General features: G+C 47.1%; 1 protein-coding gene across 2 annotated transcripts in view; it reads left to right on the top strand.

Moving 5' to 3' along the window:
* The window catches only part of IPO9 (importin 9), a 125,051-nt gene that overhangs the window by 19,216 nt on the left and 93,424 nt on the right, over positions 1 to 12,411 (top strand). For both annotated transcript variants that reach the window (XM_075910552.1, XM_075910553.1), the window contains exon 2: positions 3,359 to 3,420. In XM_075910552.1, coding sequence (XP_075766667.1) covers positions 3,359 to 3,420 — 62 coding nt within the window. The remainder of the gene's footprint in view (positions 1 to 3,358; positions 3,421 to 12,411) is intronic.

The raw sequence follows: 12,411 nt of genomic DNA, 5'->3' as shown, positions 1-12,411 counted from the left end.
TTGGCAAAGGGGGGTAGGAGGGCAGAAATGCATGTAGTCTATAGTATTAACCTATAAGCTTTTGTTATTGGTTAATCAACTGTACTATTACATTCCTAAAAGAGACTAGATGCATTCAAGTCTTGTGATGCTTTAATCATGCCATTATTGTGAAGACATGCTTTCTCCAACTCAGCCTAGAATCATTTTACCCTGGCAACCTTAGGGGTTTCTTGAAATTCTTTCAAGCTGAAAAGGGGTCTGTGGCCAAATAAAATTGGGAAACCCTGCCCTAGGCAATTTATTCCAGTGTTTAACCACCCTGACAGGAAGTTAAACCTCCCTTTCTGCAATTTAAGCCCATTGCTTCTTGTTCTATCATGAGAGGACAAGGAGAACAATTTTTCTCCCTCCTCCTTGTGACAACCTTTTATACTTGAAAACCTCTATCATGTCCTCCCTGTCTTCTCCTTTCCAAACTAAACAAGCCCAGTTCAATCTTCCCTCATAGCTCATGTTCTGTAGACCTTTAGTCATTCTTATTGCTCTTCTCTGGATCTTCTCCAATTTCTCCACATCTTTCCTGAAATGTGGTGCCCAGAACTGGACACAGTTCTCCAGTTGAGGTCTAATCAGTGCAGAGTAGAGCGGAAGAATGATTTCTCGTGTCTTGCTCACAACACTCAGCCTAACAGTAGCAATGTCTTATTTTCAAGGACAGTTAAATAGTTAGATTAATTCACAATGAACAGCTTTATTGCTGGTCTTTCAGAATATTCCACAGTCTTCTGAGATGGGACTTCAGGGAGAGAGTTACATGGTGTGTGTTTGATAAGACTTGAGGTGTTTCCAAACAAAGAGTAAGCTTTGATGGTCAGCCTGTGGTCCCTCATTTTCTCTTGTTCAATTATTTTGGCTTAGGAGAGATCTATTGTAACAGTCTGGCCTGATTGGCAAAGCAGATTGGCCTTATTAGCCTAAGTCAGAACATGACCTATATTTTTGATGAAGACTTGAAATGATACAATCAGAACACAGGTAGTTTCTTTAGGGTAACTTGTTCTCTCATGGAATAGTGAGAAAGTAATGTCTCTTGAATTCTTGCAGTTGTTTGCTGTTGCTTTGGTCTTGAAGACTTGCATGCATAGTGGGATGGTTTCAAACTGCCCACAAAATAAGTGTCCCCAATGATATAGCACACATACCAGATTGTCCCGTTGTTAAATATTGTGCCTGTTGTCTGGGTTCCTTGAGCTTTCCTTCTAACCAGTGGAGTTCAGCTCCCTGTGCTTGAACCTGGCAGGGGACTGGACTTGATCTCTCGAGGTCCCTTCCAGTTCCAGTGATCTCTGATTCTATGAGTCTGATTCCCTCCCCCTTCGGTGGATCTTTTGAAGGGAATCTTTGGTGTCTTGCTGGACTCTGCTAAGCTCCTTGGGACTGACTCTTCTTTGATCGTGGAAGTGGGGAATAGAGGCAGCATTCTCCAGAGCCAATTTTTGGTGCCAAAAAAGGCTGTGACATTAGTTTGTGACTTAGTACCTTCTAAAAATTTGATGGGGGGGGGAGGGAAGAGAACATTATAAAAACTAACATGGCATGGATTAAATGGGTTACAAAGTAGGAATATTAAATATCGGTTAATTGAGTAGTTGAATAACCTTATGAATTCCTATCAGTTAGTCGACTATTCTGTAGTCCCAGGGAGCGGGGCTAGCAGCAGCGCAGGGTGCCTGGTGAGAGCTAGTCTGTGAGGGGAGTCAGTTTAAAAACCAGCTCCTCCTGCAATCCATCTGCTTGTTGCCCTGTGCAGGGTGGCAGCAATCCCTGTTTGCGAGGGGCGGAGGCAGTATCTGAACTCTTGGACCTGGTGCGAGCCAGGCTGCCTGCCCGCCTGTCTCCTAATACACTTTAAATACAGAGGCACAGCGAGGGTAGGTCCCGCACCCAGCGTGAGCCAGAACTAAGCCAGGCTGCTGGCCAGCCTGCTAAACAATTTAATGGTTGGGACCGGGGAAGGGAAATGTGTGTAGTCTGTAGTATTAACCTATAAGCTTTTTCTAATCTGCTAATCGACTACACTATTGCATCCTTATTACAAAGTGGCTGATGGACAGGTCTCAATGTAATTGTAGATGAGTCGTCTTCATTGAGCAGGTATGTTTCCAGTGGGATTGGTTCCTGACCAGCTGCTGTTGAACATTTTTTATCAGTAATTTGGAAGAAAAGAAAACTCTTATGGGTATAGTTTGCAGATGACACAAAAACTAGTGGAGTGTTAAATAAAGTTACTTATGCAGAGTGATCTGGAGCACTTGGTAAACTGGATGCAGGCAAACTATATGCATTTTAATAGTGTTAAATGTGAATGTATGCATATGAGAACAAAGAATGTAAGCCTTATTTACAGGATTAGGGCCTCTAGCTTGGGAAGCAGTGACTGAAAGATTTTAATAGAGATGTAGCTGTGTTAGTCTGGTCTTGCTGAAACAAAAGACAGGACTATGCAACGCTTTAAAGACTAACAAGATGGTTTATTAGGTGATGAGCTTTCGTGGGCCGGACCCACTTCCTCAGTCTGCTAAAAAATTTACGTGTGTGTGTGTGTGTGTGTGTGTGTGTGTGTGTGTGTGTGTGTGTGTGTGTGTGTGTGTGTACACTCTATAGCATTAACCTATGAGCTTTTGGTTATTGGTAAACTGTGTGTGTGTGTGTGTGTACACTCTATAGCATTAACCTATGAGCTTTTGGTTATTGGTAAACTGACTACACTGTTACATTCCTAGTTGTTGCGCCTCTATCGGGGGCAGGGGAGGCAGCAACCTCTGTCCCTGGTGGCCCAGGCTCACTGTGGACAGAGACTGCTCCATGGGATGCAGACACAGCTTCTGTCCCTGGGGAGCTCAGACCCCCCATGGACGGGCTGCTGACATGGTGTAACCTCTGTCTGTGGTGAGCCCAGAGTCATGTAGCTTCATCTGAGTGTTTTTCATAGCTTCTGTATAGTTTGCTTAATGTCATTGGTTGCACACAATCTGTAGTAACTTAAATTGATAACACAATATTTTTTTTGGCGCGGGGGTTATACAGTCTTTCACTTAGTATAAAAAGCAGTTACAGAAAAGCTCATTGAGAGAGGGAAATAAGTTGTTGGGAAGAGTTGTGAAGTCTAGGAATAGCACTGGAGGTAGAATTTGGATGCCTACAATTCAGCTGACAAGCTACTTCATGGGGCTGTCTTTTCCATGCTCTATCAGCATTGTGCCTTCCAGAAGATGCAGGCCAAAATCCTTTTTGTGATTTGTACTATGGTCTTACCTAACTTAAGGCTAATGTTGTTTCTATTTTCAGTCTCATTTAGATATTCTTTCTTTTTCAGAATTTGGCGTTCATTTAGCAGAACTGACTGTAGATCCCCAGGGAGTACTGGCCATTCGTCAGGTGAGTATTTCCAAGCATACTGTAGAAAAGAGTTGGATAACTTTTTACTGGTTTATAAACTGCCCACTCGTGTTTCCTTTGTGGTTTTTTTTTAAAGTAAATTAAATACTGTTTCTCTATAAATCTAATCTATAGGAGCACGTAGCAGTGAAAATGGGTGGCGGGAGAAACAGTAACAGGAAACTTGGAAATAGCAGAGGTGCTTAATGACTTTCTTTGTTTTCACCAAGAAGTCTGATGAAGGAATGCCTAACATAGTGAATGCTAGTGGAAAAGGGGTAGGTTTAGAAGATCAAATAAAATAGAACAAGTTAAAAATCACTTAGAAAAATTAATGTCTGCAGGTCACCAGGACCTGATGGAATGCATTGTAGACTACTCAAGGAGCTGATAGAGGAAGTATCTGAGCCCTTAGCTGTCATTTTTGAGAAATCATGGAAAAGACGAGAGATTCCAGCAGACTGGAAAAGGGCACATATAGCTTTCTTTGATAGCTTTCTTTGAGAGGATAACGAGTCTTGTGGATAAGGGAGAAGCGGTGGACGTGGTAAACCTAGACTTTAGTAAGGTATTTGATACAGTCTCGCATGATATTCTTATCAATAAACTAGGCAAATAGAACTTAGATGGGGCTACTATAAGGTGGGTGCATAACTGGCTGAATGACCATACTCAGAGAGTAGTTATTAATGGTTCTCAATCCTGCTGGAAAGGTATAACAAGTTGGGGTACCGCAGGGGTCTGTTTTGGGACTGGGTCTGTTCAATAGCTTCATCAACTATTTAGATATTGACATACAAAGTACGCTTATTAAGTTTGCAGATACCACCAAGCTGGGAGGGGCTGCAATTGCTTTGGAGGATAGGGTCATAATTCAAAACGATCTGGACAAATTGGAGAAATGGTCTGAGGTAAACTGGATGACGTTTAATAAGGACAAATACAAAGTCCTCCACTCTAGGAAAGAGTACTTCAGAAAGGGATCTAGGTGTTTTAGTGGACCACAAACTAATTATGAGTCAACAGTGTGATGCTGTTATAAAAAAGCAAACATGATTCTGGGATGCATTAACAGGAGTGTTGTGAGCAAGACACAAGAAGTCTTTTTTCTGCTCTACTCTGTGCTGATTAGGCCTCAATTGGAGTATTGTGTCCAGTTCTGGGTACCACATTTCAAGAAAAATGTGGAGAAATTGGAGAAGGTTCAGAGAAGAGCAACAAGAATGATTAAAGGTCTAGAGAACATGGCCTGTGAAGGAAGACTGAAAGAATTGGGATTGTTTAGTTTGAAAAAGAGAAGACTGAGAGGAGACATGATAGCAGTTTTCAGGTATCTAAAAGGGTTTCACAAGGAGGAGGAAGGAAAAATTGTTCTCCTTGGCCTCTGAGGATAGGACAATAAGAAACTGCAGCAAGAGAGGTTTAGGTTGCACGTTAGGAAAAACTTCCTGCCTGTCAGGGTGGTTAAACACTGGAATAAGTTGCCTAGGGAGGCTGTGGAATCTCCATCTGTGGAGATATTTAAGAGCAGGTTAGATAGACATCTGTCAAGGATGGTAGATGGTACTAGGTCTTGCTGTGAGGGTGGGGGACTGGACTCCATGACCTCTCAAGGTCCCTTCCAGTTCTAGTGTTCTACGATTTTGTGGTTGTGCTCAGTACTCAATCACATGTATGATAATTAAAACTATGTAATAGCTCTTTTCAGTAACTGATATGAAAACGGGGGAACTAGTGTGGAGACATGGGAATGGGGGAGAGACTCTTTCTGGCATGTTCTATAGGAGACTGTTCTTGATATTTCTGTGTTCAAGTGAAAAGTCATATGGGCTGTATTCCAGTTAGCATCACTCCATTTTCTTTTAAATTTTCTGTGTGTGACAAGCTCTCATAATAATGCTATTCAAGCTTAGTACATTTGCCGCTCCAATGCTAATTTGGTGGTATAAGTACCTCTGTAGAATAGAATCTATTTATAGCATAGTATCAGTGAGCAAGGTGGTGTTATCTTACCATTTTCCTATGAATTCCTACCCCGTTTTCCTTCTTTTTGAGGATTTCTGTTCTGGAGAGAATGGTGTCACTTGTTACTGGATCAACCCTAACATTGTTATCCTTTAGCAGATCATCTGTGTTCTAAGACGCTCAAGGTGTATTCTGCTAGAATGCTAGTCCGCTTCTGGGCTGAGAGAAGGAACCCTCTGTTCGTGAACACTGCTGAGCTAGTATCTGGTACTCATTTGACACATTCTCTAGACTAGGTACTGCCTCCTCAACCAGGCATTATTGGCTAATACTGCCTCTAGACCTAGAGTTCTTAAATGAGTCTTGCCCATGTTGTTGGCAATCCTAACCATCTATGGGGGAAGAAAGGCAGATGGACTAAGCACTGCTGATCAGACCCAGCATGCACAGTGGTTGTGGTTACATCACAGAAACATACATTTCTTACACATTGCTAAATATTTCCTATAATGAGAGAACATCGGTGCATCTCACAGGGTGGATTGGCTCAACCAGAGGCTAGCTTGGGACAGCAGGACTGTGTACTTTATTTCCTTAGCTTTGGAATATTTCCAGTGGGGGAGAAGTGTGGCAAGCTGCTGGGGGAGATCAGGGGGCAGTGCCTTAAATTCTTCATTGAGTTGGTTTCCAGGCTGACAGCAGAGAGGAGAGTCATAGATTGTACAGACGGATGTTGTCATAACACAGGAAACATTACAGAGTTGTAAAAATCTGCATTTGCATTTGCAATGATCTAAATACAAGCAGCTCTCAAACTTCATTATTTCACATATTGCTTTTTTTCCTCAAGCTTACGTGTCACAGGTGGTACTTGCGGCAAGGAGTCCTGTGGCACCTTATAGACTAAGGGAAGTGTTGGAACATAAGCTTTCGTGGGCAAAGACCCACTTCGTCAGATGCATATAGTGGAAATTTCCAGAGGCAGGTATAAATATGCAGGCCAGAATCAGGCTAGAGATAACGAGGTGAATCCAATCAGGGAGGATGAGGCCCACTTCAGGTAGCTGATCTGGAGGCATGAATACCAAGAGAGGAGAAGCTGCTTTTGTAGTTAGCAAGCCATTCACAGTCTTTGTTTAATCCTGAGTTGGTGTCAAACTTGAAGATGAACTGTAGATCAGTGGTTTCTCTTTGAAGTCCGGTCTTGAAGTTTTTTTGATGCTGGATGGATACCTTTAGATCTGCAATTGTGTGTCCAGGGAGATTGAAGTGTTCTCCTAGAGGTTTTTGTATATTGCCATTCCTAATATCTGATTTGTGTCCATTTATTCTTTTACATAGGGACTGTCCAGTTTGGTCGATGTTATATAGCAGAGGGGCATTGTTGGCACATGATGGTGTATATTACGTTAGTAGATGTGCAGGAGAATGAACCAGTGACGGTGTGGCTGATCTGGTTAGGTCCTGTGATGGTGTTGCTGATGTATATATGTGGGCAGAGTTGGCACCGAGGTTTGTTACATGGATTGGTTCCTGAGTTAGTTATTATGGTGTGGTGTATACTTGCTGGTGAGAATATACTTCAGGTTTGCGGGTTGTCTTTGGGCGAGGACTGGCCTGCTTCCCAAAGTCTGTGAAAGTGAGGGATCATTGTTCAGGATGGGTTGTAGATCACTGATGATGCGTTGGAGAGGTTTTAGCTGAGGACTGTAGGTGATGGCCAGTGGTGTTCTGTTGGTTTCTTTTGTGGGCTTGTCCTGTAGCAGGAGGCTTCTGGGTCTACGCCTGGCTCTGTTAATCTGTCTTCTCGCTTCCTCATGTGGGCGTCGTAGTTTCCAGAATGCTTGTTGAAGATCTTGTAGGTGTAGGTCCCTGTCTGAGGGGTTGGAGCATATGCGGTTGTCCCTTAGTGCTTGGCCGTAGACAATGGGTCGTGTGGTGTGTCCGGGATGGAAGCTGGAGGCATGCAGGTAAACATAGCAGTCGGTAGGCTTTCGGTATAGGGTGGTGTTTATGTGACTGTCACTTATTTGCACCGTGATGTCCAGGAAATGGACCTCCCGTGTAGACTGGTCCATGCTGAGGTTGATGGTGGGGTGGGAGCTGTTGAAATCATGCTGAAATTCTTCCTGAGTCTCCTTCCCGTAGGTCCAGATGATGAAGATGTCATCGATGTAGTGTAGGTAGAGAAGGGGCATAAGTGGACGAGAGGTGGTACTTGTATCACAGTTTGAGAACCCCTAGTCTACAGGTTCAGAGAGAAGACCGGAAGGGAACATTGTGATTTATTCTGACCCCTTCTGCATATGACAGGCCATAGCAATTCCTTAGGTTAATTCCTGATTGAACTAGAGCAGATCTTTTAGAAAAAGATCTAGTCTTGATTTAAAAATTGCCAGTGATGAAGATCCAGTGCAACCCCTGGGAAGTTGTTCCAGTAGATCTTCAGTTCCCAGCTGGTGAGTTGCGGGGGCTCTGGGGATCAGGCCTGAGATAACAGTTCCCCCACCATTCTCTGAGCACAGATATGCAGCTGCAGTGGCAGGGCTGCCCTGTCCCTGGAGCAGCTGGGCAGGCACCATGTGGTCTGCATGGTGGCTTCCAGAGTTGGAGTCAAAGATTCAGTACTAAAAATAGCACTGGTCCTGGCCCTACTCTTGGCTCTCCCTCTTGACCAAGGATTTCCAAGCTGTACAGTTTCCTGCAGGTGAAATCATTAGCAAGTGAGACTGCTTAAGGAATCCTGCTTTGGATGCTCTTCAGAGGCTATAAACTGTGATTGATCTCAGGTTTAAGTACGTGCACAACACTTTGTAAGCAAGCACACGTTTTCTTAAGGTAAAAGCATTACAGAGAAAATGAAAGCAATTAAGTTTATTAGCATGCAGTTTTAATCAGAGACCCTTAGGAATGCAAGAGATTAACCAATAAGCTGATACTTATCTGTTACCATTAATGGTTAAACTCTGCATGGGGCTGCTGGTTAATATTTTTAATAATTTTTTTCGTCCTTATAGGCCACCGGTTTCTCCCGCTGTCCCCCGCACTGGTGCTAGAGACTGTATTCAAGGTAGCAGCGTGGGGTGGGGGTGGCTTCAGGAGCTGGTACACATGGGGAGTCAGATTAAAAGCCACTCCCATGAGCACCGGCTCCCACCTGCCTCCTCCCCCCCACTGCTGCATGGCATGGAAAAGATATAGGAGGGGAAGGAGGAGGAATTGGAAATAATCTACTCTCTTCCACAACATTTTCTTGGCTGCGTGTCATCGTTTTGTGTTGGTGCTTTTTGATCTCTATGTATTTTACAACAAAAATCTTATTTTCTTGTGTGGCTTCCTTATTTCTAATAATGAAAAATCCTAGTAGATTAATTTTGTAATCTGTAATCCTGAAATGGTGAAAAGTGATTAGATTTAGAATTAGACTTCATAAAGAATCAGACTGACATTGTTCTGTTTAGCTTGTTTGTGTTGTGGTAACATCTGGTGCCAGTCCCATTTTAATCTACTAAATATTTTAGAGAGTTTCTTTATTTGTATTTCTGTCTGTTCAAGAACTCCTACTAAATGGTAAGAGCTAGGACAACCAAATTCACTATACAGATTCCTCTCATCATAACTTAAAGCAACCTAAAGGTTTGGTTGTGACAGGAAAACAGGATGTGACAAGAATAGGATTGCTTCTGAGAAAATCAAACAGAAAGAAGACACTCGCCAGCTAGGTGAAAGGGACTGGCAGAGGATGTGCTCCCTTCCCCCTCCTTCGCCCTCAACACTGGCAAATTTATGAGCCTCTCCCCCAAGAGTCATACAGGGATGTTGCTGGCTGTTCTCCTTTATTACTATTGGGGAGGGAGGGGAAGTGCACTGTTTGCTGTAAGGATGTTAAAATGAGGTTATTTTATCAATCAAGTAGTTGATATCATTTTTATCGACTATTCCATTAGTCAATATGGGAGGGCAGCAGGCTCACTCCTGGCTCACGCCAGAACCAAACTTTACTGCGGCTCTCCAATTTAAAAGACGGGAGAAGTAGAGCTGCAATGGGGTTTTGTCCCAAAGCCGCGGGAACAGGGACTGAGCCAGGCTGCCTGCCTGCCTGCCTGGCTCCTACTACAGGGAAGTTTGATCCCAATGTGAGCCGGGCCTGATCCAGGCTGCCTGCCCAGATGGCAGCAGCCTCTGCGGACAGGGGCTGCTTTGCGGCGGCAGCCCCTGTCCGTGGGGGGTCCCAGCGGGCTGTTGGGCCCCTTGTGGACAGGTGCAGGTGCTGCTGCTGCTGCCGGAGCAACCTCCCTTGGCCACCCCATGCTGCTGCCAACAGAGGCATGGGCGGCGAGTTGTGTGGGCTCGTGGTGCCCATGCTCCAGCAATATTTGGAGCTGGAGCGGGTCCCGACCCCCCCCCCTTTCCCCTTCCCCGGCGCGTCCTCCTACCCCGGCCCCAGAGTGTCTCTCCCCCGGACCCATCCCTGCTGTGCGCAACCTTCTCTGAGCTCCCCCTTGCTGGCTGCTGCTGCCCTGCACAGCACGCTCAAACCAGTCGTTGGGGAGACACCCGGACGTGATGTAACGTCATGGGCCCCGGATTTTAAACTTGCTGGGTGCTGTGTTGCGCTGCATGGCTGAGTTGCGGGTTCGGAGTCCGGGGACAGAGCACAGACTCCGGCCCCACAAAGTGGAAGGCAGAAGGTACGGTAAAGGGAGAGGGAGGGAAGGGAAGGGGCTTGTGCAGAGGGAAAGGGGAAGGGCTGGGAGAGGAAGGTGCTTGTGCGGAGGCAGAGAGGAAGGGGAAGGCACCAAAGGGACAGGGGTGGAGGAGAGACAAATGGCAGGGGGCCAAGCGCAGACAATGAGGAAAAGGGCAGGAGGAAGGGAGAGGTGTTAGTGGGAGAGGGACAGGGTGATGCTGGGAGGGGAGAAGGTAAGGGCATTGGGGGCTAGAGGGGTGAGGGGAGGTGCTGGGAGAAGGCTTGAAAGAAGGGGTGGGCATGAGGAAGGCTGGGATGGAGCAAGTCATGTGAGAGGGCACAAGGGCATGAGAATGGGGGCAGAGGGTAGTGAGGGGTGGGCATCAGGGAAAAATGGAGCAAAGGGGGCAGGGGAAGTGAGAGGCACCAGGAGGATGCAGGGGTAAGAGAAGGTGCAGGTGCCAAGGGATTCTGGGGGTGAAGCAGAAGGGCAGACACCTGCAGTGGAGGGACCACCATCAGAGGAGAGATGCAGGACAGGTGTGTAGAGGGAGGTGTTAGGAGAGGGGATGAGGAGGGGTAGCTCACATGATCAGAGTGGGGCTACTGGAGCAGTGGGCACAGGGAGGAGACAAGGGCTGGTGGAGGGGGGCAGATTGCAGGAAGGCTGAGGGCAGTGAGACGAGCAGGAGTCAGAACAGCAGAGGAGGGTGAGGAGTAGGGGGGGGCAAGCAGGCATCAGGGGAGCTGATGGCAGCAGAGGGAAAAGGCAGAGGTTTAAAAATATTTATTAATAACTTGGGTGGCACATCCAAACAAGCCACATGAACTCAGGACTGGTGCACAACACAAAATTCATTTTGCTCATGTGAGGAAACTCTTAGCCTGTGTCTACACTGGTTGTTTCTTGCGCATGAACATCTTGCACAAGTGTTCTTGTGCAAGAACACATCCACACTTCCATGTGCAAGCTGTGCTTTTGCACAAGAGCATCTATGGCAGTGTGGACACTCTTGCACAAGAAAGTGCCGATGGCCATTTTAGCCATAGCGCTTTCTTGCTCAAGAAATTCATGTTGCCTATCTACACTGGCCTCTTGCGCAAGAATAGTTGCTCAAAAGGGCTTATTCCTGAGCGGGAGCATCGTAGTTCTTGTGGAAGAAGCCCTGATTTCATATATGAGAAGGTTAGTGTACTTGCTCAAGAACACACGGCCAGTGTAGACAGGCAGCACATTTTTGCGCAAGAACGGCCACTTTGGGATAACATCGTGCCAGTGTAGACACAGCCAAGGGGAGGGAGGAAGGCAGGGGCAGGGAATCAGCACTGGCTCAGCATGTCTACATGGTTTGGGGGAAGGTGCAGGGAAATTGAGCTCAGCTGGGTTGCAGAGTGGGGAGCTGGGTTGTGGGCTGTGTGTGTGTGTGGAGGGGGGGGCTGGCTGGCTCAGTTTGACTACAGGAGGAGGGAGGTGCCGGGAACCGGGGCTAGACTCAAGGGGAGGGAGGGGGAGGGAATCGGCTCTTGGCTCAGCAGTTTTGCGGGGCTTGGAGGAGATGCAGGGAAACCGGTCTCAGCTGTGCTGTGGGGGAGGCATGCAGTGAACCAGTGCAGGGCTCAGCTGGGCTATGGTGGATGGGGGAGGGCATACAGAACAGACGGGCAGCTCAGCTGGGCTGAGAGGGGCTGCAGGGAACTGGTGCTGCGCTCCCTTGGATTGTGAGGGATGGTTTTGGGGGAAGTACAGGGAACCAGCAGGGGTGGGGAGCTTAGTTCAGTTGCAGGGGATAGAGATGCAAAGAAGCCTAGTGGGGAAGGGGGAGGGAGGGAACCAGGAGCCCTGAAATGACCTCCCCTGGTCCAAAAATCCCTCATCTGGGACCAGTCAGGTCTAGAGGGTGCCAGATCAGGGAGGTCCAACTCCTACCCAAGTCCCCTCCTCGCACCCTCCCTCGTAGCCAGACACCCTACATCCAGCCTGCTTCTGCACCCTACCTACCACCCAGACCGTGTCCCTTTCCGCCCCCCAGCTCCCTCCCAGATCCTGCACCCCATCCCTATCCTGCTCCTTGGCAGCCCTGCCATCCACCCTAGCACCGCCCTGGCCCCAGCACCTTGTCTCACACCCTGGGACTCCGCACTGCTCTGGCCCTGGCCCCAGCACCCTGCCATCCATGCTAGCACCCAGCAGCACCCTGTTCCTTGTCCCAGCACCCTGCCAGTCACCCTAGTGCCCAGCAGGACCATGTCCCTGACCCCAGCACCCTGCCACCTGCCTGCCCCAGCACCCTCCCACCTGAGCAGCCAGCATCCTTCCACCCAGCAGCACCCTCTCC

This window comes from Pelodiscus sinensis, chromosome 27 (genome assembly GCF_049634645.1).
Source record: "Pelodiscus sinensis isolate JC-2024 chromosome 27, ASM4963464v1, whole genome shotgun sequence".
In the NCBI taxonomy this organism is placed as follows: Eukaryota; Metazoa; Chordata; order Testudines; family Trionychidae; genus Pelodiscus; species Pelodiscus sinensis.
Note: the sequence above shows the minus strand (reverse complement) of the source record. Positions and strands in the feature narration are given on the sequence as shown.